This window comes from Sorex araneus, chromosome 3 (genome assembly GCF_027595985.1).
Source record: "Sorex araneus isolate mSorAra2 chromosome 3, mSorAra2.pri, whole genome shotgun sequence".
NCBI classification, from domain to species: domain Eukaryota; kingdom Metazoa; phylum Chordata; class Mammalia; order Eulipotyphla; family Soricidae; genus Sorex; species Sorex araneus.
Window position 1 is genome coordinate 8752973 of NC_073304.1, and position 26304 is coordinate 8779276.

The window sequence follows — 26304 nt, forward strand, 5'->3', positions numbered from 1 at the left end:
AACTACTCCAAATACACGTCAGAATAATGGTGCCAAATTAAAGACTATTCATCAGATTGGAGTTGTAAATGAACACATGCTTCATTGCCGTTAAACACGCAGCGTAGATAAAGAATTAATGTTTGATGATTGGTCGTTCATCAGATGGTCCTCTAAATTAGACATTCATAATGGTATGTTTTTAGAAATAATCTTCAAAGAGGGCACCAACAGTTCTCAGGGCTACGTTGTCAGTGCTGAGTATGGAGGACAGGGCATATGGTGCCAGGGACTGAGCTCAGGACCTGGCATGTGCCAGGCATGTGCTTCCACCACTTTCTCAGTCTCCCTAACCCATAATGATAGTTCACATTCACTTTTGACTCCAAGTTATGAGAATCCCAAAGTAATATTTAATTCCAAAAAAACATTTTTCCTTAAGTTTTTACATCTTCTAATTTGTTCTAGAGCTAGCTACCTTTGTATCTGTCTCGCTCTTACTGTCCACTGACATTTTATATTCTTGTATAGGCAAAATCAAAATCTGTCCAGCTTTGAATTATCCAAAGAACCTATCAGAGTGTTTCATTCTTACTAGACTCACAGTTACATGCTTTGTGTTACCTTTAATACCTAGGAAAAAGTAACTTATTTGAAAGGAGCATAATAAACTTATACTCTGTGTGTGGGACCCGGGGTTGAGATCTCCAAGTCTGCTCAGATCGGGACTGGGCCTCTTCCGCCCAGATCCCCCATTTTCCAGTAGCTAGTGAGTCACACCCAGAAACTGCTCCCCACACCATGTAATCCCATCAGTGGCCAAAATCCAGAGACTATAAAACCAAGCTCCCTGAAGCGTTTGGCCGAGACATCTTATAGCCTAGTTCCCCCTCTTGGAAAACCTGGCAAGCTACCTAGAGTTTCCTGCCCAAATGGGAGAGCCTGGCAAACTCCCCATGGCGTATTCATATGCCAAAACCAGTAACAATGATGGTTCTCATTCCCCTGACCCTGAAAGAGCCTCCAATGCCACGCCGTTGGGAAGGACGAGTAAAGAGAGGCTGCTAAAGTCTCAGGGCTAGGACGAATGGAGACGTTATTAAGACCACTCAAGAAAACCAACAATCAATAGGATAATGATGATGATGATGATGATGATGATAAATTTTTAACTCTAGATGTTGCAAATCAAGTGAAACACTAAACTTCAGTTGGGAAATAAATATGAAGTCCTTTTAAAGTAAGTTTAGATCTAGACAAGTGTTGAAAGTACAAAAAAGGGATATGCATGTTAACCTTTTAGTATCTATATTGCAAACCATAATGCCTAAAAGGGGAGAAGGAGGTAGGGAGGGAGGCAGTGTGCCTGCCACAGAGGACAATTGGCAAGGATACTGGGGACATTGGGAAATGTATACTGGTGAAGGGATGGGTGTTGAGCATTGTATAACTGAAGCCCAGTTATGAACAACTTTGTAACTGTGTATTTCACTATGATTCAATTTTTAAAAATATAAGTAAATTTAGATATGGACTAAATTATATATAACTTTCTTAACAGTAGAGCTCAGTTTTGACTCTCTTTTAGGACCACACCCAAAGGTGCTCTGGTGGTATTCAAGGGACCATCTGAGATGTTGGGATGAACCCCCTTAACTCCTGTACTCTCAGCTCCATAGATAGAGTTAGCAATTTCTTTTTTGGTCTCAAAAATTTAAGTGCTTGAGCTCAGGGTTTCCATTTGGAAGCACCACTAGGTATACCCGCCCCTCCTCCCCCCACCGTCAAAAATAATTTTAATTCAGGGGAAATCCTTCAGTCTAATCCCCAGTGACTAAAAAGAAGTTAATTCCCTAGTTAACAGAAATGTATCCTGAAGACTTAGTCTTACTTTGGTATTTATGAAACTGCTAGAACATTTTGTGAGTATAAGTAACCAGAAAGTGCTTCCCTCCAATCACTGTTCTTTGTATATTTTAATGAAAAGGGTGTCAGTTTCTACTACAAATCAACACAAGCTAGCCGCACTACGTATCTCTTCCCTGTGAATGGGGGTGATGGCCACATATCAAAAGACTTTGTGCTCTAGAGTTGGTTCTTTTGATGAAAGCAAACACAGAACCAGGTTTCACACACCTCAGAGGCTTGTTCTGTAATACTGCTGGTAAACGCTGAATAGGTCATATCATTGGCAGATGAACTAGCCACATATCTGATGCCAGAAAACTGCAAAAAGCTTGCACATTGCTTTGCACTGTCTTTCATTCTAACCTCATCCCACTTCACTCCTAAGAGCACAGCCTTTTCCAAAGTAGAGGGATATGCTCTACCTCTGAGCCACATCCCCTTTGAAAAGTTGATTTTCATACAAAGTTTCCACCATCCCAGTTCTTGGGGGTGAGTCGGTGGATCCAGAGGGGACAGCAGCTCCCATGCAGTGCTCAGGAGGCTCTCCCAGCGACTCTGGCTAACTGCCCCAGTGATTCAGTGGCAGGGATTGTCTGGGCCACCCTGGTGGTGCTCAGAAGCCTCCAGGACTGCACCTGGTGATGCTCAGGAAACCACGTTGGACTGGGGCACAAACCCCACATACACCTTTCTCTAGTCCTTTCCTCACTGAGGTGTGCATTATGGGACTGAACTAAATTTTGATTTACTAAAATATTTCTCAATGTATGGGTATCACATGGGTTTTCTACATCTTTTGCTGTCTGCATTTTTTTTCTTTTTGGGTCACACTTGGCGATGCACAGGGGTTACTCCTGGCTCTGCACTCAGGAATTAATCCTGGTGGTGCTCAGGGGACCATATGGGATGCCGGGAATTGAACCTGGGTCGGCCACGTGCAAGGCAAACACCTTACCCACTGTGCTATCGTTCCAGCCCACTATCTGCATTTTTATCTAATTCTCAGATTTTGAAAATTCCCCAGCTGATTAATTATTAAGTATCTAAAATTTTCAGTGATAACCCTTGGTATAGAATTAGCACTAGACTTGATTAACTCTTAGCAAGCATATATTGTCTTACTGTGTTAATCCAGCTCTTTGTACCTGTATGCAGTTACAGTGTTAGGTGCCCTAACAGAATAAAGCACTGGATGCTAGGAAAGCACATATGTGAGTTTCAAAGAATACTGGGCTTGAGGGACCTAGCTAGTGTCAGGTGTGCCTCCCCAGGTCTGTTAGTGGAAACAGATGAATGAAGGAACGGAAACAGGAGCGGGGGAGGAGGGGGCCCTGTGTTGGTAATCACTTTCTCTTCCCCAACGTAGTTCCGTCTCTTCCCTTACAGCATAGTTAATATAGGAATCATGAAGGGTGGGGGTACACATAGGTGGGGTTGAACATTGTCATAACAACAAACAGATATAAAGCCCCTCCTTCAGGGGAAGTTCTAGGAGATTAACTCAAGGACAGATCTCCTCTGAGGGTTCAGCACTCTAGATGACGAGGAGATCTCAAGGGCAGGATTCCATCTAGGGTATATTGCTTTCTCCTTTCCTCAGCATGTCCATTTAACCAATCATAGTAAATTTACTTCTTACTAATGTTTCTAGTCATTTTGTATGAACACAGATATATTAAGCTTAAAGGTCGGCTCTTCTGGGGGCATCTCTCAGTATATTCCAGACAACAGTCCTCAGGTTAGTCTTCCATGACTGTGCTCTTATTATACTTCTTATGGCACTTAGCTCGTCCCTTTCTGATGCCAGGGTAGCTTACGGCCTTCCCTGGGTCCATCCTTGCCCCTCACTGGGATCCTCCTTTTGGGGGTGTTAGGAAGTAAGGGCAACTGAGGCTTAAGTCAGGTAAATATGATGGATGCCTAGAAGTAAATATTATTCGGAATCAGCTAACTCCAGTGTTACAAAAGCATAGCAGGAACTGTCTTCCTGTGTCTATACAAAAAGGACATTGCTCTAAAGTAAACTATGCAAAGAACATGAGAGAGAGAGAAAAGCAGTATTTAACTTACAAATACAAAATCCACAGTCCTTAGAAGGATCTGACCTTAAAAGTCACAGGGTCTGATTTGGAGATAAAGGTGATTAATGGATAGGGGAAGTAGAGCATAGAGAAGTTTAAGATAAACATGGGAGTGCCTCAAGAGCACTGTGATGGATGTAACCCAATAAACTTAAGCTCCCTGCCGAGGAGCAAGGAAGGACAAATCAATATTATCCATACACATAGGGAAAGAACCCATGTTCAGAGATGGGTGGGAAAAGGAGGACTGTATCAAGGAGAACTTTCCAGAAGAACTCACTCATGAAGACTTAAATTAACTAAATATTAGAGGTGAAAAGAAGCATTCTGGCAGGAGGAACTACAGGTACACAGAGCCAGAGATAAAAGAGAACAAGACACTTGAGTTGGCTATTGCGTAGACTAGCGGTGTGGCAAGAAATGAAACAAAAGAAGCAACCTGAACTGCAAAATAAAGAACTTTGTATGCGGTGCTGACACAGTTGGCTTTATCTCAGCATTACAGTTCTGGTGACTGAGTTACGTTTGCATTTCCTAAAAGATCTCTTTGGCAATACTTTAGAAATGCTGGTCTTTTAAAGTGTACACTCTGGGACTTGAGCATTAGTACAGTGAGTAGGGAATTTTCCTTGTACATGTCCGATTGGGTTCAATCCTCGGCATCCCATATGGTCCCCTGAGCCTGCCAGAAGTAAGCCCTGATCACAGAGCCTGGAGTAAGCCCTGACACCCAAGTGTGGTCCAGAACCCAAAATAAAGTAAAATATACATTTTTAGGAGACAAAAGTCTCTAAATTAAACATTAAAATTTAATTTTATGTTTCTTTGTTCATTCAGTAGCACATAGTTTTTCAAGCACATATTCTTTGCTAAGTGTTATGCCAAGTCTGTTACACATATCCTCACTGATAGTCATTATTTCCATTGCAGATAAACTGAGGCATGGAAAATTATCACCAGGACTTAGAGCTAGAACGTAAGACCTGGATTGGAATTCTGGGAGGAATTGGGATCCTTTTCATTTGGGAGGAGAGGAAATTAGATCTTTGACCTTTAGATCTTTAGACCTTTCCTAGATCTGTAGACCTTTCCGTTTGGGAGGAAAGGAAACGAGGCCCATGTGCAAAGTTCCACGTGGAAGGTGCATTGATTTCAAAAGAACACATCATTATACATCATTATATTCAAGAAATAATCAACTACTTGGTATTTAACATTTTTCCCACATCAGTAACTATATGACTTTTTTTTCTCAAAGCTTTTCCTTTGCTATATGCAAGTGGAACTTAACATACTGTTCTGTCGTTAGTGGGGAAAGGTTTAAAGATTGTAAACAAGAGAGAGGTGTAAATGGACGTTTTTGTTGTTTTTGAAGAGGTGAACTGCTGAGATTTTTATATTTTCAGTTCTAGGATCACTTGTCTGTAGCACTGCATTATAGCACTGTCATCCCATCATTCATCAGTTTACTCGAGCAGGCACCAGTAACATCTCCATTGTGAGACTTGTTACTGCTTTTGGCATATTGAATATGCCACAGGTAGCTTGCCAGGCTCTGTATCATATTTTATTTGGGGGGGGGTTGTTTTTGTTTGGGGGCCAGACCCAGTGGTGCTCAGGGTTTACTCCTGCCTCTGAGTTCAGGGATCAGCTCCTGATGGGGGGCTCAGGACCATAAGGCATGCCCAGCATCGAACCTAGATCAGCTGTGTGCGAGACAAGCATCCTGCCCGCTCTTTGTTTTTATTTTTAGAGGGGGCTTTCTAAGTGGCGCTCAGGAGATCCAGGGCTTCAGGATTCGATGCCTTTTGACCCTGAGGTGCCAGGGATTGGACTATGGTTGTTCACATGCAACACATAAGCCATAACCACTGCACTTTCTCTCCAACCCCTGTATCTAGTGTTTCAGTAGGTATTTGTGAGAACTGCACAATACTCAGACTGTTTCTCTCCCCTTCATGGTCTTTTGAGACTTACCTTCCTACCCACAAATTTTCTTGCTTGCTCTGAATCAGATTACACTAATGCAATAGGAGCCCTCCTCAGGAGAATGTGATCATCATAGCTGCCTCTTATTTCGGTTGACTGTTACGTGCTAAGTGCTTTGTATACAGTATTTAATCCTCAGAAGAATCCAGGGAGGTAAATGTTGAGGATTCGCAAACATTTTTCCAAAGGAGGAAACTGGCAGGATTTCACATTTTCACATAAACTGAAGAGAATAGGGAAGGGTCTCTGGGCGGGCCAACTCTAGTGCTAGATATTGCATCTCACTTCCCAGAAGATACCTGCAGAGAAGGACGTGTTTGGTTTCAAGGAGGTGGAGACCTAGGAGGTCTGGCCTCAAGTCACCTGTGTTGAATATAGCAAAGGCTTCAGGACGATGTCAGCGTCCAGCAAACTGACATGCCTGGGAGTGCTTTTCCTTTCCACTCTGCTCTCACCCCAGAGAACACTTCAGCGTAAATATTTAGAAATGTCATTGGAGAACTAGTTTAAGAGTAATCACTTAAAGCAATCTACTCCATTGTCTTTTTTTCCCTTTCATGGCTTGAAAAGAAATCCCCAGTCTTCTGTGAGTTGTCTGTGTGCTTTCATTGCCACCCTTATTTACTAAGTACCTAAAATTTTCCCCTAAGGGTTTTTGGTTGGCTTCTTGCCTGTCTGTTGTTGCTATCTGTTCTTCCCTATCGGCAGCTTGGCAAAATTTTAAGAATGAAAAGTACAGGTACCTGGTGTACATCTCATATGTAACCAGCAAGAGTCTCGGTGATGCCTCTTTCCTATCAGAAGGAAATGGTGTTTTCCCAGTAGAGAACCCTCCCGTTCCTTTTTCAGCATTGGCTTGGGTTTTTGTGGCCAGTGATTGATTTTAAATGCAAGGAATTCCCAGCAGTTTCTGTGTAAAGGTTTGGTTTGCTTTGGTTTGGTTTTTTGTTATTTGATTTTTTGTGTGTAGAACAGTCATTAAAGAACAGAATTTAAAGGGTATAAAAAGGTACTGGGCAGAGTCTCCTTCCCATCTCGGCCACTCATTTTTCTTCTACTGGGGCAACCAGTGTTACCAGTTTCTTTTATAACTCTCCAGGTATTTGGTATTTATGTGGTATTTATAACCACCCAGAATCTGTCTCAGAACATGACTTTCAAAGCATGTTGAAAGGGATCACAAAAAGTTTCTTAGACTAAACCTACACTACTAGTAATCATGATAAGTAATTAACTTGCTTTTGGCATTTCACTCTGCTGGAAAATATTAAGACTATTAAGAAGGGCAGAAACTTGAAAGATAGGGGCCAGAGACAGGGTACAGTGGGTAGGGCATTTGCCTTGCACATGGCCAGCAGGGCTTGATTCCTGGCATCTTTATGATCCCCTGAGCAAGAGCCAAGAGTAAGCCCTAAGCACTGCTGGGTGTGGCCCAAAATACATAAAGAGAGAAAGAAACATGATTTTGTGCGTGTGTGAGAGAGACAGAGACAGACAGACAGAGAATGTGAGAGAGAGAGAGAGAGAGAGAGAGAGACAGACAGAATGTGAAAGAGAGACAGACAGAGACAGACAGGCAGAGAATGAGAGAGAGAGAGACACAGAGAATGTGAGAGAGACAGACAGAATGTGAAAGAGAGAGAGACAGAGACAGACAGGCAGAGAGAGAGAGAGAGAGAGAGAGAGAGAGAGAGACTGTAGATAAATAGATAGTGGGTAAAACTCTACTTCTGTATATACCTTTCCACCTAAAAGGGACAGCCGTATTCTGAACATTAACCATAAAAAATTCCAAAAAAAATCAAATCAAGAAAATCTTTCTTTTACACTAAAATTAGATTTTAGTATGGATTTCCTTTTTGCCTAACTTTATTGAAATGTCATTACCATGTAGCATTTTGTACATCTTTATTTGATACACATATCACAAAATGTTTATCATCGTAAAGTTATTTAATACATCCTTGATTGCACATCATTATCATTATGGTGAGAAATTCCCCAGCAGTGCTCAGAGAATACCTCTGGCTTGCTGCTCCAAGGGCCATGAGCATTGGGCATTGAACCTCGGCCTCCAGCATGTAAAATCTGGGCTGTCTCCCCAGCCCCAAGTGGAGAGGTTTTTGAAGCTCTACTCATAGCCACTTTCAAACAATAGTATATGGTATTTTAACTTTAGATCCTTGTTCATCTTATAATAGAAAGTTGGTGCCCATCAGTGGACATCTCTCAAGGGATGAAGTTTCCATCCCTTTACCCCTAGAACCTCCATTCTCTCTGTGTGAGTTCATTATTTTTGGTTTCCATACATTAGTGAGATTGTCTGGTGCTTGTCTTTCTCTGCCTGATTTATTTCACTTAACATAATGCCCTTAAGGTTCATCTGTACTTTCAGGGGTTAGGATTTCTTTCCTTTCAATGTTGAACATTTAATATTATTTTAATGTTTAATATTATTGTTTACTTCATCTAATTGTTCCATTTGTTAATGTTTAATATTATTAATGTTTATGCTATTTAATAAATAGATTTAAAATACATTTTATTTATCTGAGCTCAGCCTGCAAGGCACCACATGGCTTCAGTTCCTGCCAGCATTAAGGGGCTCTTGTTGGTAGTTGTTCTAATGTAACAAAATGTCTTACTTTGATTTGATTTCCATCTCCCTAATAAGTTAATGTTTCATTTACTTGTTGGTTATTTGTATGTATTTGGGAAAGTGTTTTATTAAAGTCCTGTGCCCATTTTTATTCAGACTGTTTAATGTGTGAGTTCCTTATTTCCAAAATTTGATATTTTGTATATTAACCCATTGTCAGATATATAGTTAGCTGTGCTGGAGAGCATCTGAGGCTATCTGGCATGCCACGCATGCGCTCTACCACCTGCCCCCTGAGAGTGTTTTTGACCAACAGTGTGTAGAAGTCCAAGGACTAACCCAGCGATGGGCTCGTAGTTTGCATGTCTGTGGCCCTGGGTTTGATTCCCAACACCCAGAATTAAAGGAATTGATAGAGATGGTGACATTTTACTCCCGAAATTGCATTATGTAACACTCTGTCTCGAGGGCAGACTTGTTCTAGAGACTTTCATCTTTGCCAACTTTCTTGAGGTGGTGAGGCTGTGAAACGACCTGGGAAGAGGCTCTCTAGAAGACTGCAAGCAGCTTCTCGGGCTGAGCACGGCCCGAAGCCAGCAGAAGGCTGGGTGCTTGGTCATAGGACCACAGGGACACTCATTCTGCTAGAGACCTGAAGGAGCTTGAAAGCAAATTCTTCCCCTTCTGTGCCTTGAGATAAGAAGCCCCCCTGACACCCCGACTGCAGCCTTCTGAGCCCCTGCCTGTGGCCAGGTCCCCAGCCCCAGACTCCAGACCCACGGAGAATGCGAGATGACATACTCATTGTTTTTACCCAGCAAACGTGTGCCGGGTTGTTCTATAGCAGTAGAGAACTCATTATTTAATTCTCTGATGTTATTTTCATAGGTCAGAATACTTTCCTAGCAATAATTTCATATGGTTTAACTTAATTAGGGGAAAACAGTAATTTAAATCCAATTCATCACAGAGCCTTCAGAGTGATAACAAGCTGCTGCAGCCAGCTGGAGGCTGGCTCTGATACTCTGGCGTAGCCGTGCCACTCGGTTCAGTGAGAGGAGCTGCCCGAGTCTGACCTGGGGGAGGAGGGGCTTCTCGGCATTTGGGGCCCTGCACAGCCATTGACCAAGCTGGGAAGTGAAGGTCTGGTAGGGGAGTAGGATCCAGAGAAATGAAGACCCCGAGACACCAGGGTGGTCCAGCCACCACTGAAGGGTCTATGACGGGACAGGAAGGGGTTTCTGGAAAGGGGCTGTTTGTCTGGGTTTGCAGCCAGGCCCCTGGTGCTCGATTGGCACAAGCATTGTGTGCAGTCATGAGGGAGAGCTGGGCTCGGTGTCGAGGGGAGCAACAGCAAGCTACAACCGCCGTCCCATCCATATCACTTGCTGCCGCGACATGACTTTAAGAGCAAAAGTTCTCAAAATTTGCCAGGATCGTTGTGAGAGGACATCCTGTGCTGCCCAGCTGTATCCACAGCCTTCTTTTCAGTCTTTCTGTGCCACTCATTAATAGTTGAGAACCTCTTCTAGAGAATGTTTCAGGGCGTCTTGCTGCTGTCCCCACACCACTCACATCTCTCTTTTGGACACTGGACCTTAGAACCATACAGGAATGGGGTGGGGGGGCGCAGGGGGACTGTTCCTTCCATCACCCACCCTAGACTTCTATCACTTTGCCATCATTTTGGTACCCTGCTAGGTACACTCATCCAGACCTTCATCCTAGGAGTGTCTGACTCTTCTGGGTTTGTTTTTGGGCTGTACCTAGAGATGCTCAGTGCTTCCTCTCGGGAAATATTCCTTGCGGTGCTCAGGGGACCGGCCATATGGGATGCCGGGGATTGAACCTGGCTTGACCACATGTTAGGCAAGTACAGACAGTACCCTCTGTAAAGTCTCCCCGACCCCATGGGTACCTGAACTCCTATGTGCTCTATCTGCAGTTGCTACAATTGCCCACCAGACGCAATGTTCGAAGGGGCCCTGGTGACTCCCGTTGATCCCAGATGACAGCTTCCTGTCCTGTTGTTTTGGCACAAACCTGGCACCAGGCCTGACACTCCCAAAATCTCTCCCAAATGTCTTTCTACCAGGCCTGCCAGTACCTGGATCCAGGCCTTGCACTTTGATGTGTGTTCTTCCCTCCCAAATAGGGGCTGCATTTTCAGATTGATCACCAGCTTTGGATCCTGATTCTTGATTTGCAAGGTAGAGGAGACGGGCAGATGTTGACAAGGACGTGTGTGAACTTTTTAGTACCTGCAGGGTCTCTAGACATGAAGACCCTGCTGCCTGCTGTACTCTAGCAAGAAGTTAGGGATGTAACCCAGGAAGTTCAGGGGAGAGTCTGGAGAGATATCACCATTGTTCAGGAGGATCTTGGGGTTTAATGTTTTTTTTTGGGGGGGGTCACACCCAGCGATGCTCAGGAGTTGCTCCTGGTTTTGTACTCAGGAACTGCCCCTGGCGGTGCTTGGGTGACCATATGGGATGCTGGGAATCGAACCCGGGTCCGCCGTGTGCAAGGCAAACACCCTACCCGCTGCGCTATCGCTCCAGCCCCTTGGGGTTTAATGTTAATGTTCATCTATTCAAATATCTCCATTCTAGATTTTGTGTGTTCAACAAAAGACTGAGCTGTTGGGAACCAGCTCAGTCTTGAACTCTTGAGCCTGAGTTTGGTTGTTGGCCTCTGACCCTGGGCACAGATGATCTTTAAATGAAGACCTAGAAGAGAACTTCTCTCTGATAGAATGCCTGTAAAGCAGTGACCAACCTGACCCTATCTCTTTCGTGACTTGCTGCACAAATTTGCATGTCAGCCTTGTGCAGAGGCCCTGCTAATCTTCCCTGCTATGTTCCAATTTTAGCACATGTGCTGCCAGAGTGAACCCTAAAGCTGTTCACTAAAGCCAGCCAGTATCAGGGCCTTAGAGCTACCGATGCAACCATTCCATTCAGTTGCCATCCCTCATGCTAAGATACTGCTTCACATGGCGAAGAACCTCAGTCCTGCAGGCCCACCACCACCCCCAGCCTCCTATTTGTCCTTTCTGCCATCTCATGAGTGTGTTTCCAGATCTTAATCTGTAATCGTGTTTTCAGGGGCCAGAAAGATAGTGCAGCGGGTGGAGTGCATGCCTTCTAGGTGGCTGATTCACATTTTATCCCAGCACCCCATATGACCATCCAAGACCTACCAGGAGTGACCCCTGAGTTCAGAGCCAGGAGTAAGCCCTGAGCACTGCTGGGTGTGTCCCCAAACAAACAAACCTCGTGCAGAAGCACCACTTCTTTAATTATTATTCTTTAGGTATCTCCTCCATTCCTTGAAAATTGCTCTAAAACAAAAGTGTGTGCACAGGTGAGGGCATCAGTGATCTGGAGCAGAGATGGCAGAAGGAGGGAAAGCAGTGAAAAAAGGAGCTGGTTGCTGCCTGCGCCCCTGGATTCCAGCCTGCCAGGACCCTCCAGGGAACTCCCTAAACTCTTCCTCACAAGGCCCTCCTGAGAGGAGCACAGCAAAGCGTCTATCTATCCTGGAAGGATCCGAGAAATGTGAGAAGCGGAGGCACAGATCATTTGTCTTCTGACCCATATGTAGGATTCTCACTTTCTCCCTTGGATCTTGAATTCTGGTGCCTTAAAAATCTATATAAAGGGGCTGGAGTGATAGTACAGCGGGTAGAGCATTTTTACCTTGCACGCGGCCGACCCGGGTTCCATTCCCAGCATCCCATATGGTCCCCTGAGCACCGCCAGGAGTAATTCCTAAGCGCAGATCCAGGAGTAACCCCTGTGCATCGCTGGGTGTGACTAAAAAGCCAAAAAAAAAAAATCTACATAAAGGCAAGTAGAGTGCCAGAGAGCTGGCTTCATGGACTCCACGAATGCTCTGCACGCAGGAGGCCTGTGTTCCACAGCCCCACAGCAGCCCCGAGCACCACCCCTAGATGTGACACAAGAGCAGACGATACTCAATGTGTAAATGGTGCTGTTTCAGAAAACCTTTCAGTGTAGTTGGCTTTATATGGATCAGAGTACTGAAAGCAAGGAGCTTGGAGAATGTTTTTCAGGAATTCATGTGTGAGGAGCTATGCATTTGGATAGGACCCCAAAAAAAAAAGCATTTTGAAGGCTGAACACACTAATACATACGTGGGCATACATATAGGCACATCTAAACATAGGTTATAAGAGGTTGAGTTGATGTAAGATTTATAGACTAGAGGAGCTGGAGAGATAGAACAGCAGATAGTGTGTTTGCTTGCATAACGTGCAGCCAACCGGATTCAATCTCTGGAACCTTATGTAGTGTCCTAACTCCTCCAGGAATAAATCCTGAGCACTGTTTATGGCCCATAAACAAAATGATTTTTCTTTTTTTTTTTTAATTTTTTTTATTTTATTGAATCACCATGTGGAAAATTACAATGCTTTCAGGTTTGAGTCTCAGTTATACAATGCTGAAACAACCATCCCTTCACCAGTGCCCATATCCCACCACCAAAAAAAAAAAAAAAAAAACACCAAAAACCCAGTATACCTCCCATCCCGAACCTGCCCCGCCCCAAACTGATAAATTTCTCTTTACTTTGGTTATATTCAATATTTCAACAAAAACCTCACTATTATTGTTAGGAGTTCCCCACTAGAGTCATGAGATATGAGGTCTCTTGTATCTGTATCCAAAAATGCAGATTTTGGATTTCTGTATTTTAGCAATTAAGTCCAGGGAAATTTGTTTCAGATATTGGATCATTGCAAGCTTGTAACTCATCTGTGGTCCTCATAATATGGCGGTCGGCACACCCTTCACCCCCGGCAAGGAAAAAGGAGGGAGGGAGGAAGGGAGGGAGAGAGAGAGAGAGAGAGAGAGAGAGAGAGAGAGAGAGAGAGATACCCGCGGCTTAGTTCTCAGTCTGGAGACATTCTGCAAGGAGTTGCCCGTACTAAAAGTAGTTTAGCTAGCCTCTGGAGTCATGCTCGTGCAGCTGCGGAGAGGCCGCACACATGCGTCCCCCATGATCACATCTCGGCGGCCAACAAAATGGTTTTTCATTTAAAAAGTTAAGACTTGTGACCTAGAGGAATGATAGTGTTGATGGACACTGTAGCTTCCAGTATCACTTCACTTTATTCTCAGAACACTGATAGGATTATTTCATCCTATAAAGGAGGACACCTTTTAATTAGGGTGATCAAGTGAGAAAGTCAGGAATTAGTGAATTACTTCCTGCACTTAAAGCTAATGTGCTGTTCTGTCACTTCATGCTCTCCTTGGTTCATGATGCCTTTCCTTCAGACTCAGAATCAGTCACGTGCAGGCTGATAGGGGAAAAATTGAAGTGACTTTCCTCTCAGGCTCGTTTGCACTCAAGGTTTCATTTCTCACTCTGGAGAGTTTGAGCTGCTCTCAGACCAGCCTCCTAAGCTTTTGGGGGTAGCGGGGCAGCTTCTGGTTGCATGGCAAGTTGCAGTCTCCCACCCTGTTCCTGGGCCTTTCTTCCTTCTTTCTATTTCCTCCCTCTTGTCTTGCACCAACCCCATTATGAAATTCTGAATCTGGAAGCTGCTCATACATTTCCTGGTGGATGGGAGCCAGTGAGAAGACTTCCTTCCCTCTGTTGTTGGTGCCACGGTATGAGGATGTACCTAGAATGAGAGTATCAATAAAGACAGATCCTAGGCCAGAGAGAGGATGGGGATTATGGCACTCGCCTTGCTCATGGTCAGCACTGGTTTAATTTCCTGGGACAGTATATGGTTCCAAAGCATTGCCAGGAATGACCACTGAGCACTGGTGGGTGTGGCCCCCAAAAGGGCAGATCTGACAGTAGTGACATTTTTAGTTCTCGGAATACAAAGAGAAAAACAAAAATGTCGGTAAATACTAGCAAGTTTACACTGCTTAACCTCATCAATAACCATCATTTGTATTACTGTCAAATTAATTGACTTTACTTTTTATATCAACCTTGATCATTCCTATTATATAGCTCAAATTATTGGAAAGAACCTTTTTGTCTCAAATAATTAGAGAATAGAAGAATCCAGCACTTGGGTGATGAGAGTCTGTAAAATGATTTTCACGCAGACAAAAAGAAAGATAAAAAGTCGACTATCTTTCAGCCTTGCAGCAGCATTGCTGACAGTCTGCTACCCAAGCAGAGTGTGTGAACGTCTTTGAGCCATGATATGTCTTGTTACAAGGAAATTGTTAGTGAAAGCTTACGTGAGTTCATCAAGTTTATATAATCAGGCAAGTAAGTCCAGTACCCAAAAGTACTTTTGGAGACCTTTGTCTCTCCGCATCCACTGGTACTTAATAGGTCAAAGCTGATATCATAACCAGGCCTTTGACTATTGGGGCGGGGCAGTACCCTGTGTTGCCATGCTGGACAGGAGCAGAGGGCCGCTGGGATGAGTGTCTGCATAAGTCTCCCCGGTATCTGAGTCTGAGGGTCCAGATCAGTGCTTTCCAGTGGGAGCAGCACCACCCCTCTCCAGGGCTGCTGAAATCAACCAGGAGAGTGGTCAGAGCCTTGGGTACAACTGGTGGATGCTTTCTGTTCACTTTAAAATTTTAAAGGTTTACGGGGAGGAGGAGAGGCTGAGTGGCCTCTCACTTTCCCCCACCCTGAAAGGGGAAGTAGGCCAAATACGTTTGGAAAACCCTGGTCAAGATGATAGTCTAAACTCTCATCCCAGATGTGTCATTGTGTGTCTTTTTTGGTTTGTTTTTGTTTGGGGGCCACAGCCAGTGGTGCTGAGGGCTTACACCTGGCTCTGCTCAGGAATCACTCCGAGGGCCATCAGGGATAGAACCAGGCTGGGTCATGTACAAAGCAAACACCCTACCACCCTATTGATCTGGCCCGTGGTAGATTTTCTTTCTTTCTTTTTTTTTTTTAAATGAAATGTGGAGTACTTGATATTTTATCAGTTAGGAAATGAACTTTATAAACTCAGCATATCCAAAGAGTTTTGGAACCTCAAAAGTACTATTATATTGGAAGAAGCAAATTTGACTTTTATGTATCTGGAAACTGGCAAAAGAAAAGGAATTCTAGACAAAAGAGTTTTATTCAAAGGGATCTACAGGACTAGAGAGATAATGTAGGAGTTATGGCACATGCCTTGCATGCAGTTGACCCTGGTTTGATCAACCCAGCACCACATGGTCCCCACCAAGCAGTGCCAGGGGTGGCCCAGAAAACAAACCAAAAAACCAAAGTAGCTTTGTGAGCTAAGCACAGCTTGAGAGTAAGCATTTAGAAACTTGCAGCAATTTTTCATTATCACAGTTTCTTGAGTTGCATTTTTAGTGCTTTTGACCTCATTCTGGTTCATGACATTAAAAATTTTTTAAAGCAGGGCTGGAGCGATAGTACAGTGGGTAGTGTGTTTGCCTTGCACGCAGCTGACCCGGGTTCGATTCCCAGCATCCCATATGGTCCCCCAGCACTGCCAGGAGTGATTCCTGAGTGCAGAGCCAGGAGTAACCCCTGTGCGCTGCTGGGTGTGACCCAAAAAGCAAAAAAAAAAAAAAAAAGAACTTTCTTGACTGTAGACAGTTTGGGAAGAGCTGAAGTCCAATATGACATCCTACTTAGAAGAAATGGATGCCTGTGCCTTCCCTACGTGGGTCTTCTGGCTAGTACATTGCTTTTGGGGGATTTAGACTGCTGTCACTTGTCACCCAGAATCCCACCACATAGAAGAATGCTACTATTGCCTTTCGGCCTACAAGACTGTTGCAAAATTTACCAAGGAAATAACCAAGACACAAGCCTCTATGTGTCTCACTTGCTGGCTCCTCCCTGCCAGCGTCTCTTTGGCCTTGTTTACTGCTATGTTTACATTTTTATTCCATTATTGATAACCTTGACAAATGACTCACTGAAATCCTTCAGTTGGGAGATTTGAATTTTCATAACATTAGATCAAGCTTGTTAAAAATATATCTTCAAGAGGAGAGGGATGTGGCTCAGACGGTGAAGTAAAGATGCTTTCCACGAGAAATGCTCTAAATTTGACCCCAGCACCACATGGTCCCCTCTGAGCACTGCCTGGAAGGGCCCCCACGCATCTCGAGAGCTGAGCACCGCTCTGCATGGCCTCGCACCCGGGCCAGCCTGGAGATGGACAGGGCTTACTGGCCTCCAGACAGCCCACCCCGGTTTCATCTGCAACACCACATGTGATACCCTGATGCCCACCAGGAGTGATCTCTGAGCCCTGCCAAGTGTGGCCCAAAAGCAAAAAATTAAATGAATATTTGGGAGGCTGGAGAGAGGCTGCAGGAAGTAAGACACTTACCGTGAACATTTCAAAAAAAGGGGGGGAGATCAAAGGCCAGGGAGCTTGCTTAGCACATTATCAAACGGGTACTGCTGTTTGTGTTAGTCAAACCACAACTGACTGTGAGAGATCAGGTGTACACTGTAGTCCAGGCTTTGCATGCAGGAGCCCCGGGTTCAATTCTGAGGTATGGATCCCCCTCCCCCAAATAAGAGCTTATCTTTGTATCTTGCAAGATTCTGTTCTTTTTCTAATTCTCATTTTTATGTGTGAGTCAGTATCATCAATTTAGTATATTTATAAGATGCTTTTCTCTTCACAAGAAAGTTGGTTCTCAGTGAAGCAGTGTTAATGAGCACTGATTAGAAATCTTAAGTGAGGAGAGATTTTTTTTTGGACGGGTGAGAAGGTATGTGAAGTGTGACTTGGCTTCTATCTGCATGGTCTTGGGCAGGTTAGTCTTTGTAGGTCTTAGCTTTCTTATTTATAAATGGTAATAGCAATACCACCTTCACAAAAAGTGCTAAAACTATATATATTCTAAGCACAGAGCTTGGTACATAAGTTTCCAAAAATGCTAATTATGCTTGACTTTCCTGAGCACTACTCAGTAGCAATGTAGAGTCAAAGTCTCTATCTGGAAAATGCGCTCAGTGGCAGAGAATTTAAACAAGTCTGTCAGAAGGAGGGCAAGTATGAGAGCTTCGTGTCTTTAGAAGCATAGACCGCCATGGAAGAATGTAGGGAGGCTTTGGGGAGCCTCAGGAAAGAGGCAGTGTTGCAGATGATCCTGCAAGATGCCGAGACACCAGAGCGATAGTACAGCAGGTTGGGTGCTGGACTTGCATGCACCCAACCCAGTTTGATTCCCAGCACCCAAGCATCGCTGGGGATAATCCCTGAATACAGAGCATGGCCAGGTATGCCCCCCCCAACATCCCAGAGATGGGAGGAGGAACCCCAAAAGATGTAGAGTTAAGGAGAATTAAGAACTTCTCAAAAAAGCTGAAGTGGGGGCTGGAGCAATAGCACAGCGGGGAGGGCGTTTTTGCCTTGCACGCGGCTGACCCGGGTTCAATTCCCAGCATCCCATATGTTCCCCTGAGCACTGCCAAGGGTAATTCCTGAGTGCAGAGCCAGGAGTAACCCCTGTGCATCGCTGGGTGTGACCCAAAAAAGAAAAAAAAGATGAAGTGTCAGTTATAAAACCATGGCAGTATGAGAGGGGAGCTGTAGGGAATGCCACATGCATCACCATGTGATGATGTTGCGGTGTTGTGGTCTGTGAACAGGCCTGCGGACTGACAGACTGTCACGTCCAGATCATCAAGCTCATGTAGTTTAGATTTTTTTTTTTAATCTTGATGTCATTTGTAAGCTGTTGGATAGTTATTGAGGCATACATAATTTACTTTGTTTTATTTTGGGGCCACACATGGCTGTGTGAGGGCATGTTCCTGGCTCTGCACTCAGGGAGCACTCTAGGTGGACTGTGGAGACTGGGGATGAACCAGGGTCAACCTTGTGCAAGGCTAGCACCCACCTGCTAGATAATTGCTCCAGCCCCATAATTTACATTTTTAAAAGATCATCCTAGCAACAGGATGGAGACCAGATTGGCAAGGAGAGAGATAGAAAAATTATATGAAAAAGAACCAAATTCTGCAACAGGTGGTAAAGATGGAGTGGTGGGAATGAGTATTAAATAAAGTAGAAGGGCCAGAGAGCTAGTACAGCAGGTAGGGTGCTTGCCTTGCACAATGTCAACCCAGGCTAGACCCCTGGCACTGCATATGGTCCCCTGAGCACCACCCAAACACAAAAATGAATAGAGTGAGGGGCCAGAGAGAAGCAGCAGTAGATAAGGCACTTGCCTTGCGCACTGCTGGTCCAGGATTGAGTCCTAGCACCACACATCATCCCCTGCACCTGCCAAGTGTGATCCCTCAGCACCGCTGAGTGTGGCCCGGTCATCTCTCCTTCCCACCCCCATAGAGCCTGAACTGCCTTCAGTCCCTCAAATACAGAGTTCATGACAAAAAGCAGTTGCACTCACAAAGGTAAAGGGAGCTGCTGAGGCCATAATCAGTGCTATTTGGGGCTTCTGGCTCTGTGCTCAGGGGTCACTCCTGGTGGTGCTTGGAGATTGTGTGTGAGCTGGGAATTGAACTGGAACCACCTGCTGTCAAAACAAGGGCCTTAACCCCTGTAGAATCTTTCCCCTCATCAGTGTTTTTAAGTTGCGCTGATTGAGTCAATAACAAGGATTAAGAAAAGGGGTGTGGGCCAGATACAGTACCGGAGTTACGGTGCATATGTATCCCATCCCTGGCACCCCGTATGGCTCCAAGCCCTGCCAGGAGTGATGCCAGGAGTCACAGAACCAAGAGTAAGCCCTGAGCGTTGCCAGGTGTGACCCAAACTTCTCCCCACAAAACAGAAGAAGTGGGGGGGGGCTGGATTTCTCAGAGGAAACTAATTGTCTTAGGTTTAAGATGTCATCTGGGACTCTGAAGTGAGAAGGGTTTTTATGTTTCGGATTATTCTTGTGGTTGTTTTTGTTTTAAGTCTTTACTGTAGTGCAGGTTACAATAGTATTAACGTTCCGGTTTTCACGGCCCAGGCCCTCCACCACTGTCCATCCCTATGCAGTGAGAAGGTGCAGGAGCCAGTATGGCAGTCAGGAGAGGACTTGAACTCAGCCCTGCAGGCTGGGAAGTCCTGACCTCACACAGGCAGGCGAGGCTCTAGGGTGGGGGTGTGGGAAGGGCACGAGAAAAGAGCTGGGGGTGCTCTCTGCTCTCTGCCCTTGGCAAGTAGGTCCTCCAAGATGCTGGAGCAAATGAAGTGCCCGGGGTAGAATCTCACTGAAATGTCAGTCCCATTTTACAGATGGCAACATTGCAGGCTGGAGGTTAAGTGACTTGCCCAGTGTGACTGCCACTCAGTAGCCAGACAGGGATTTCAGGGCCCGTGGGTCTGATTGCAGAACCCCTTTTTTCTTACCATGTCTCATTTTTCTGCATTTCAAATGTTTAAATAGATGATGTTGGGGGTTCATTCTTTCTGTTCCCCTGCTGGTGTGCTCGTTTAGAAGGACTGTAGACCCTCCTTTGAAGTAGCTGCCCTCTCTCCAGAGTTCCCCGCCTTTGCTCCCGATCACACCTATCAGAGTGCCATCTGGGCCTGACTGACAGTCTGCTCTGCTTTACTCCAGCGCCTCTGAAAACGGGCCAAAAAGGCAAACTCGTTTTCTCCACTGGATCCTCACCTGTCTTCAGGCTGGCGTTTAAGGTGCATCATCAAACCCAGAGCATCGTTTCTACTCTCATGTCCCCCACTTCTCATTAGCACATAGTCCTACGCTGGGGTGTCCTTGCCAATCTCTTTATGATGGTCTCAGTGTTCCTTGTATAATTCTTAGAGTACATTACTGTTTGCCATTTTTCTTGAAAAGTGACCATTTATGCTCTCTTGGCTGTTGTCTAACCTTGGGTTCATATGCAGTGTCATACTCGGTGCCCAATGGCATGAGCCAGTCTCCACGCCCACATTTTCCCAGACTCTGTTTTTAAGGACAGAAGAACAATCCCTCTTGTTAGAAATTCCTTCATAGAGAGTCAGAATCTCCCTTTAATCCCAGTTTTCCAGTACCTGCTCCTGAAACAGCGGAGCAATCCGTCTTTCTCCTCTCGTTTAGGAAGGTTCGTCAGACTTTAAATAAGGCTCATACGCCGCCTGGTCTCTCCAGCACTAGCCGAGTAATCTTGTTTCCGGTGACAGGTCTTACGTTCTCTGCTGTTCTTTGACCCTCAGAGAATTTTGAAGTTTCATGCATGTCCCATCCAAAACATAGGCCCTGGAGCAGGACAAGACAGAGCACCCCACAGAAGAGCACTGTAGCAGGATTCTTGATCAGGACTCTGTTTATAATCTGACACGCCTGTGCTTTCCTAAGCCTTGTCACATTCTGTTGTCTGTTCACTTGGGGGGGGGGGGGGGAACAGCAGCTATCTCATTTAATAGATGGTAGTTCCAGATGACAAAATGCTCCCTGTCCTCTGTGAAGTTTCCATTCATCTAAATGTTGCGCTTCCTAATTTTCCTAGTTAAATTTCACCTTTATTTTGAGCCAGCTAGGGTTCTGCTATCTGGTATGTTTGCTGTTTCCTAATTGTAGCTCATCTGGGGATTGTGAAATGTATTTTCCACGTTTTCATCAAGTTCTTGGTAACCCTGGCAGAGAGACACCCCACTGCACCCCCGAGCCCCTGAGTCCATCAGTACTGCTTCCAAATGACTGTTAACCCCGGCCATCGTTCCTCTCAGTCTTTTTGGAGATCTCAGTTATGCACTTCCCACATTTTTATTTAGCACCTGCTGTCTGCAAGAAAGGGCTGGTGACAGGCCAGCAGGCCCTGTCTTAGGAAGTACAGTGTGGGTGCCAGGACTTACTAGGTTGAATGCGAAACAGAAGTCAAGTGACACAATTCTCAGAGGTTGTCTCCTTTTCTGGTACCATGGCCAGAACAGGAAGGAGTATTCTTTCTCCCAGATTCTTCATTCACCACCCGCCCCACCATGCCCCACCCCCCCAATCTCCTCTACCTCAAGATGAGATTCAGCCCCTTTCTCATTGCACATTCGATGTTTCACAGTGACATTGGATTTCGGAAACCCTGGCGTTTATTGATGTCATTTTCGGGGGACTAAGTCCAGCAAAGCACTGAGCTAACCGGAAAGCAGCTCATTCGGCCATGCTTTTGTTGGTGGCCATAGTGTTTAAATGCCATTTTAGTTTTTCTCTGGCTAATGCTTTGTATTATGGTGAATGTAGCCATAAAGAATTTCTGTCTAGTTGTAACTACTTCCCTTTCCACAGTCTCTTCTCAGATTTCACTTGTTTTATCTTATTTTTAAATGATCTTTCCTGAGGAAAAGAGCTATCGGCTTTTCTTCCTCTTTGAGCTCCTGAGTGCAGTGCCTTCATTCCTTTCTCTCGAATCCAGGTCTTTTTTCACTTAGGTTCCTGATAGCTTTGTGGTCTGCTGAAGTCTGAAATTAGCATAAAGCTGCGATTTTGTCTGTATCCCAGGACTCGCACTGACAACAATGTAAAGTGTTGTTTGTTCTGGGAAAGATGCCAGGAACATGCGTCCTCCTAGTGCCTGCCTCACCCCTGGCCTCTTCGCCACCACCAAATCTCTTCTCAGCGAAGGGCTCTCCAGAGCCTTCCTCCGACTGACCAGGCCCCCCAGGTCCCACGGCAGCAATTCCCCGCTCTTTTCCCCTATCTCCAGTGCTCTCCACCATGGTGTTCTCATTGTTGGGTTAGCACCTGAATACTGATTTTCTGAAGCAGCTGTGAGGATTCTTTGCCTTTGTTCTGTGACCTGTTTCTGGACAGCAGATTTCCTGTAGATGCCCCAGCCTGTCGTTACCCCATCCCACCAAATCTTGGTGATTTCCATGAGATTTTATTTCTCTCCTTCAGTTCCTTTTTGCTATGACCACTTTTACGTATAGTGCCAAACGCAGACTGTTTAGTAAGTGATATTCATGATTAATCTCAAGAAGTATTTGCCTTCTCTTTTAGGCTGTGAGGATATCATTGCTGAGAGCATCTCATTAGATACCTTAATTGCCATCCTCAAGTGGAGCTCTCATCCATATGGCTCTAAGTGGGTACACCGACAAGCTTTACATTTCCTCTGTGAGGAATTTTCCCAGGTCATGACTTCGGATGTTTTTTATGAACTCAGCAAAGACCATCTGCTTACTGCTATCCAGTCTGACTACCTACAGGTAATCATTTATACATCTCTCCCATTCATTGTCATTCATGTGTGCTCCAGGAACTCCATCTGTATTCTGTGACCGCCCCCACATAGGGAGATCCCCCTGTCCAGGAAATAACCCCTCCAGATCTGTCAACCCCAGTCTCTGATCCGTGGGCCCCTGGGGTGCTAGTGCTGCTGTGACTCAACCTTGGGACGAAATCTGGTCCTAATCAGCTGCACCAAAAGGGTGTGTACGCAAGGTCAGAGGTGTATCGCAGCCGGGGTCTCCGTGGCTTCCATTCATAGTAGGTTTGCCCTAGTGATCTCTTATATTTGCTGGAGTATCAGATACTTAGACTGTACATAGTAACAAAGTAAGTATAATGTCCAATTTCTGATCTGCCCAAGTGCTTACGAAAAGCTCATTTATGTGTCCTGCCAAAGGTCAATGTTTTCAACTGATTGCTAACCAGAAGTATTTCCCAGTTCTTCTGCCCTTGACTTGTATATTAGTCTGATCCAACAATAGATCTAAGATCTAAAATATTTTAAAAAAATACTTTCAGGTACAATATGTTCACGTTTAGTGCATCTGTTTTGTGGGGGTTGGTGGGTTTTTGGTTTTTGTGTTAGGTTGTATGAACTCTGCTGTACAGAAGTTTGAGTAATTTAAGGGCCCATTGAGCCATTTCCTACTTTGCATTTGTTCTAGAAAAATCGTAAAACACTCTCACTTGGAAGTGCAGTTTACACTTAAACAACAATTAGCATCTAGGCTTTTCTTTCATGCGTGGCTTTGATTTTGCTACAAATGCTGTCATTATCAGATCTGTTTTACTTAGAATCTGTGTTCATTAACTTTGTGATTATGGGCGTTAGGATTTGTCAGTTTTCTCAGATTATGGAAGCTTTGTGCTTCTTAGAAAGTAAAAACTTGGAGCACAACCTCGATGTGCTCGAAGAGTATAAATCAACAAAGATGCTCAAAGAGTGTAAATCAGGCACAAAGAAATGAAGCGCACATTGCTGTGTCCTGGAGCATGCTTGGGGGGCCCTGCACCCTTCATGCCAGTGACAGTCCCATCTGGGAGAATAAGGGGACCCCACTAGTCTTTCTTGGGTTCCTGTGGTGAAGAGTAATAGCTCAGCATCACTGTACTTTTACTCTATTTATGTCCATCTTGTCCCCCAAAATGATTGAGGGCAACTATACAAAAGCCCTCCAGTAGGAGAAAATAAATGTATATAGGTGAAGGAAAGAGAATTTTTAAAAACTCAAAAGATGAATATAAGAATAAAAAATTCATAATTGCAACAAAGAGTGAAGTTACTAGACCAAATGCTATATTTGTGGTTGACAGACAACAGATTTAACAGACATTTCAGACAGTTTATGTAAAGAATGAAATGTGGTAAGTTGCACACTGTATTTACATTTTGACACAGAAAAAGTCACTAATGAAATTAACCAATAAATATGAAATTTTTTATTATAGGCAAGTGAACAAGATATCCTTAAATATTTGATTAAATGGGGTGAGCATCAGTTGATGAGAAGAATAGCAGACAGAGGTAAGCTTAGAAAAATTAAATTTGTTTCTAAGTGTTGTTGAAAAGCATATTGAAACGATGCATCCTGGTGATCATTTACTGACTCACACAGAACTGTTTAAATGGGTGCAGGAGCGATAGTACAGCGGGTAGCGTGTCTGCCTTGCATGAAGCTGACCCAGGTTCAATCCTCAGCATCCTATATGGTTCCTTGAGTACCTCCAGGAGCAATTCCTGAGTGCAGAGCCAGAAGTAACCCCTTAGCCATACCAGCTGTGACACAAAAAAATAAAATAAAACAGTTTAAAAATAAAAAAGACAAAGAACTGCTTAAATGTCTAAGATTATTTAGTACAGAAGATCGCTTAGTAATTTGAGAGTTATCAGAAAATTTTTCTTCCTAACTTTAAAATCATGTTTTTGTTTTGGGACCTTACGTGGCAGTGCTTAGAGCTTCCTCCTGGCTCTGCACTCAATGATCACTCCTAGAGGGGCTCAGGAGACCATATGTCTTCAGTTCAGAAGGACTGAGTCTGGTCAGCCACAGGCAAGGCAGTCACCCTTCATATGTCTCCATCCCCACAACTTTAAAACTTCCTATATCATCTTTGTATGTGTGTATATTACATAAGCTAAACTCACGCAGGAGTTACAGTGTCATGAATTCAGTGTTAGTGTTTAGCAGTATGTATTAATAAAACATCATGAACCGGACACACATAAATAGTCAGGTCGGAATCAGTTAGCAAAAATGTGAGCGGAAGCTGTCAGGAACCCAGCCCTGCTTCCCCTGGCTCAGTGTTCCAGTTGCCACTGACTTAGTCGAACTATATAGAACAACTATATAGAACGGAACCACTTCAGGTACCAAGAATTAATTGTACATGGCACCACAAAATTATTGCTTCACACAGGTATTCATTGATGTGAGGTTGATGATGATGATGATGATGAAATGTATTTGTTTTTGCCATGTAATGAGCATTGTTGAAGAAACTCTCCTTAAAACAGTAGTTGTTAGTCTAGTTTGAGTGGGAAGCTTTTCCAGAAGGATGAGAAGAAAGATAAAAGGATCATTCTGCACCTTTGTTTCAGTGACCTTCTTTACTGAGGCCCTTTACATATTTGGAAATTCTGTGAAGAGTTTATTTGAGCGCCAGGGAGATGGCCCAGAGGTCATGCTTTGCATGTCAAAACCCCGGACTCACCCTGCACCAACTACCACTAGATGTGATGTGGCCTTCCCCCACTCAAAAAACAAAAGTATTTTATTTGAAAACAGGATACAACCACTTTAAGAGAAAAAAATTTTTTAAAGTATTGCCTTGTATAAGCAGAGACAAATCATAGCAAGGCAGGAGGGATTCAAACTTTTCCCCCACAAACTTCGAATTCATTTTTGAATGACTCCAATGAAGCTTACCTTCTCAGATACAGCATTTTTTTTTTATCTATCATGTGATTTAAGGGAACTACCACTCTGTCAATGCAGTGTTTGCTTGAAATCTGGTATTTATATTCATAGTTGATACAGATTTCATTTGATAAAAATTTCAAGAAAAAAATTTCACTAAGTCGGTTATAGATAAATCCTTTCACTATAATACCCCTTCCTAATACTGTACTATGGACAGTGGGAATATATTACACGCAGAGGGCGAGGGTTTGCCCCTTTTCATTAACATTCTCATAGTATAAAATTTAGGAGGCCTCATAAAAAACATTTAAAATCTGCCAGAGGGACTGTATGGTTCACAGCTTGGTGACTTGCTGTTGGAGATCTCACGGCCCAGTGAGCGTGCTGGGCGGCGTGGCCCTGCAGTGCCCTTACTGTCCGGAGACAGCAGTGAAAAAGCTTTGAGAAATGTGGCCAGAGAGTCTGAATCTCTTTCTCTCCTTTAACTTAGGGTGGGGCTGGAGCGATAGCACAGCAGTATCGCTTTTGCCTTGCACGCGGCTGACCCGGGTTCGATTCCTCTGCCCCTCTCGGAGAGCCTGGCAAGCTGCCGAGAGTATCTGACCTGAACGGCAGAGCCTGGCAAGCTACCCGTGGCATATTCAATATGCAAAAAAAAAAAAGTAACAAATCTCAAAATGGAGACGTTCCTGGT

General features: G+C 44.3%; 1 protein-coding gene and 1 non-coding gene across 3 annotated transcripts in view; one reads left to right on the top strand and one right to left on the bottom strand.

The window, feature by feature from the left end:
• Window positions 1-26304, top strand: part of BTBD7 (BTB domain containing 7) — a 95104-nt gene that overhangs the window by 47977 nt on the left and 20823 nt on the right. The window contains exons 4-5 of one of the 2 annotated variants that reach the window (XM_055131015.1): window positions 22459-22667; window positions 24139-24214. In XM_055131015.1, the coding sequence (XP_054986990.1) occupies window positions 22459-22667; window positions 24139-24214 (285 nt within the window). The remainder of the gene's footprint in view (window positions 1-22458; window positions 22668-24138; window positions 24215-26304) is intronic. The other variant, XR_008629179.1, reaches the window with a different exon arrangement.
• LOC129403891 (U6 spliceosomal RNA) lies at window positions 11346-11450 on the bottom strand. The gene has a single exon (XR_008629542.1). It is a non-coding gene; the product is annotated as a U6 spliceosomal RNA (small nuclear RNA).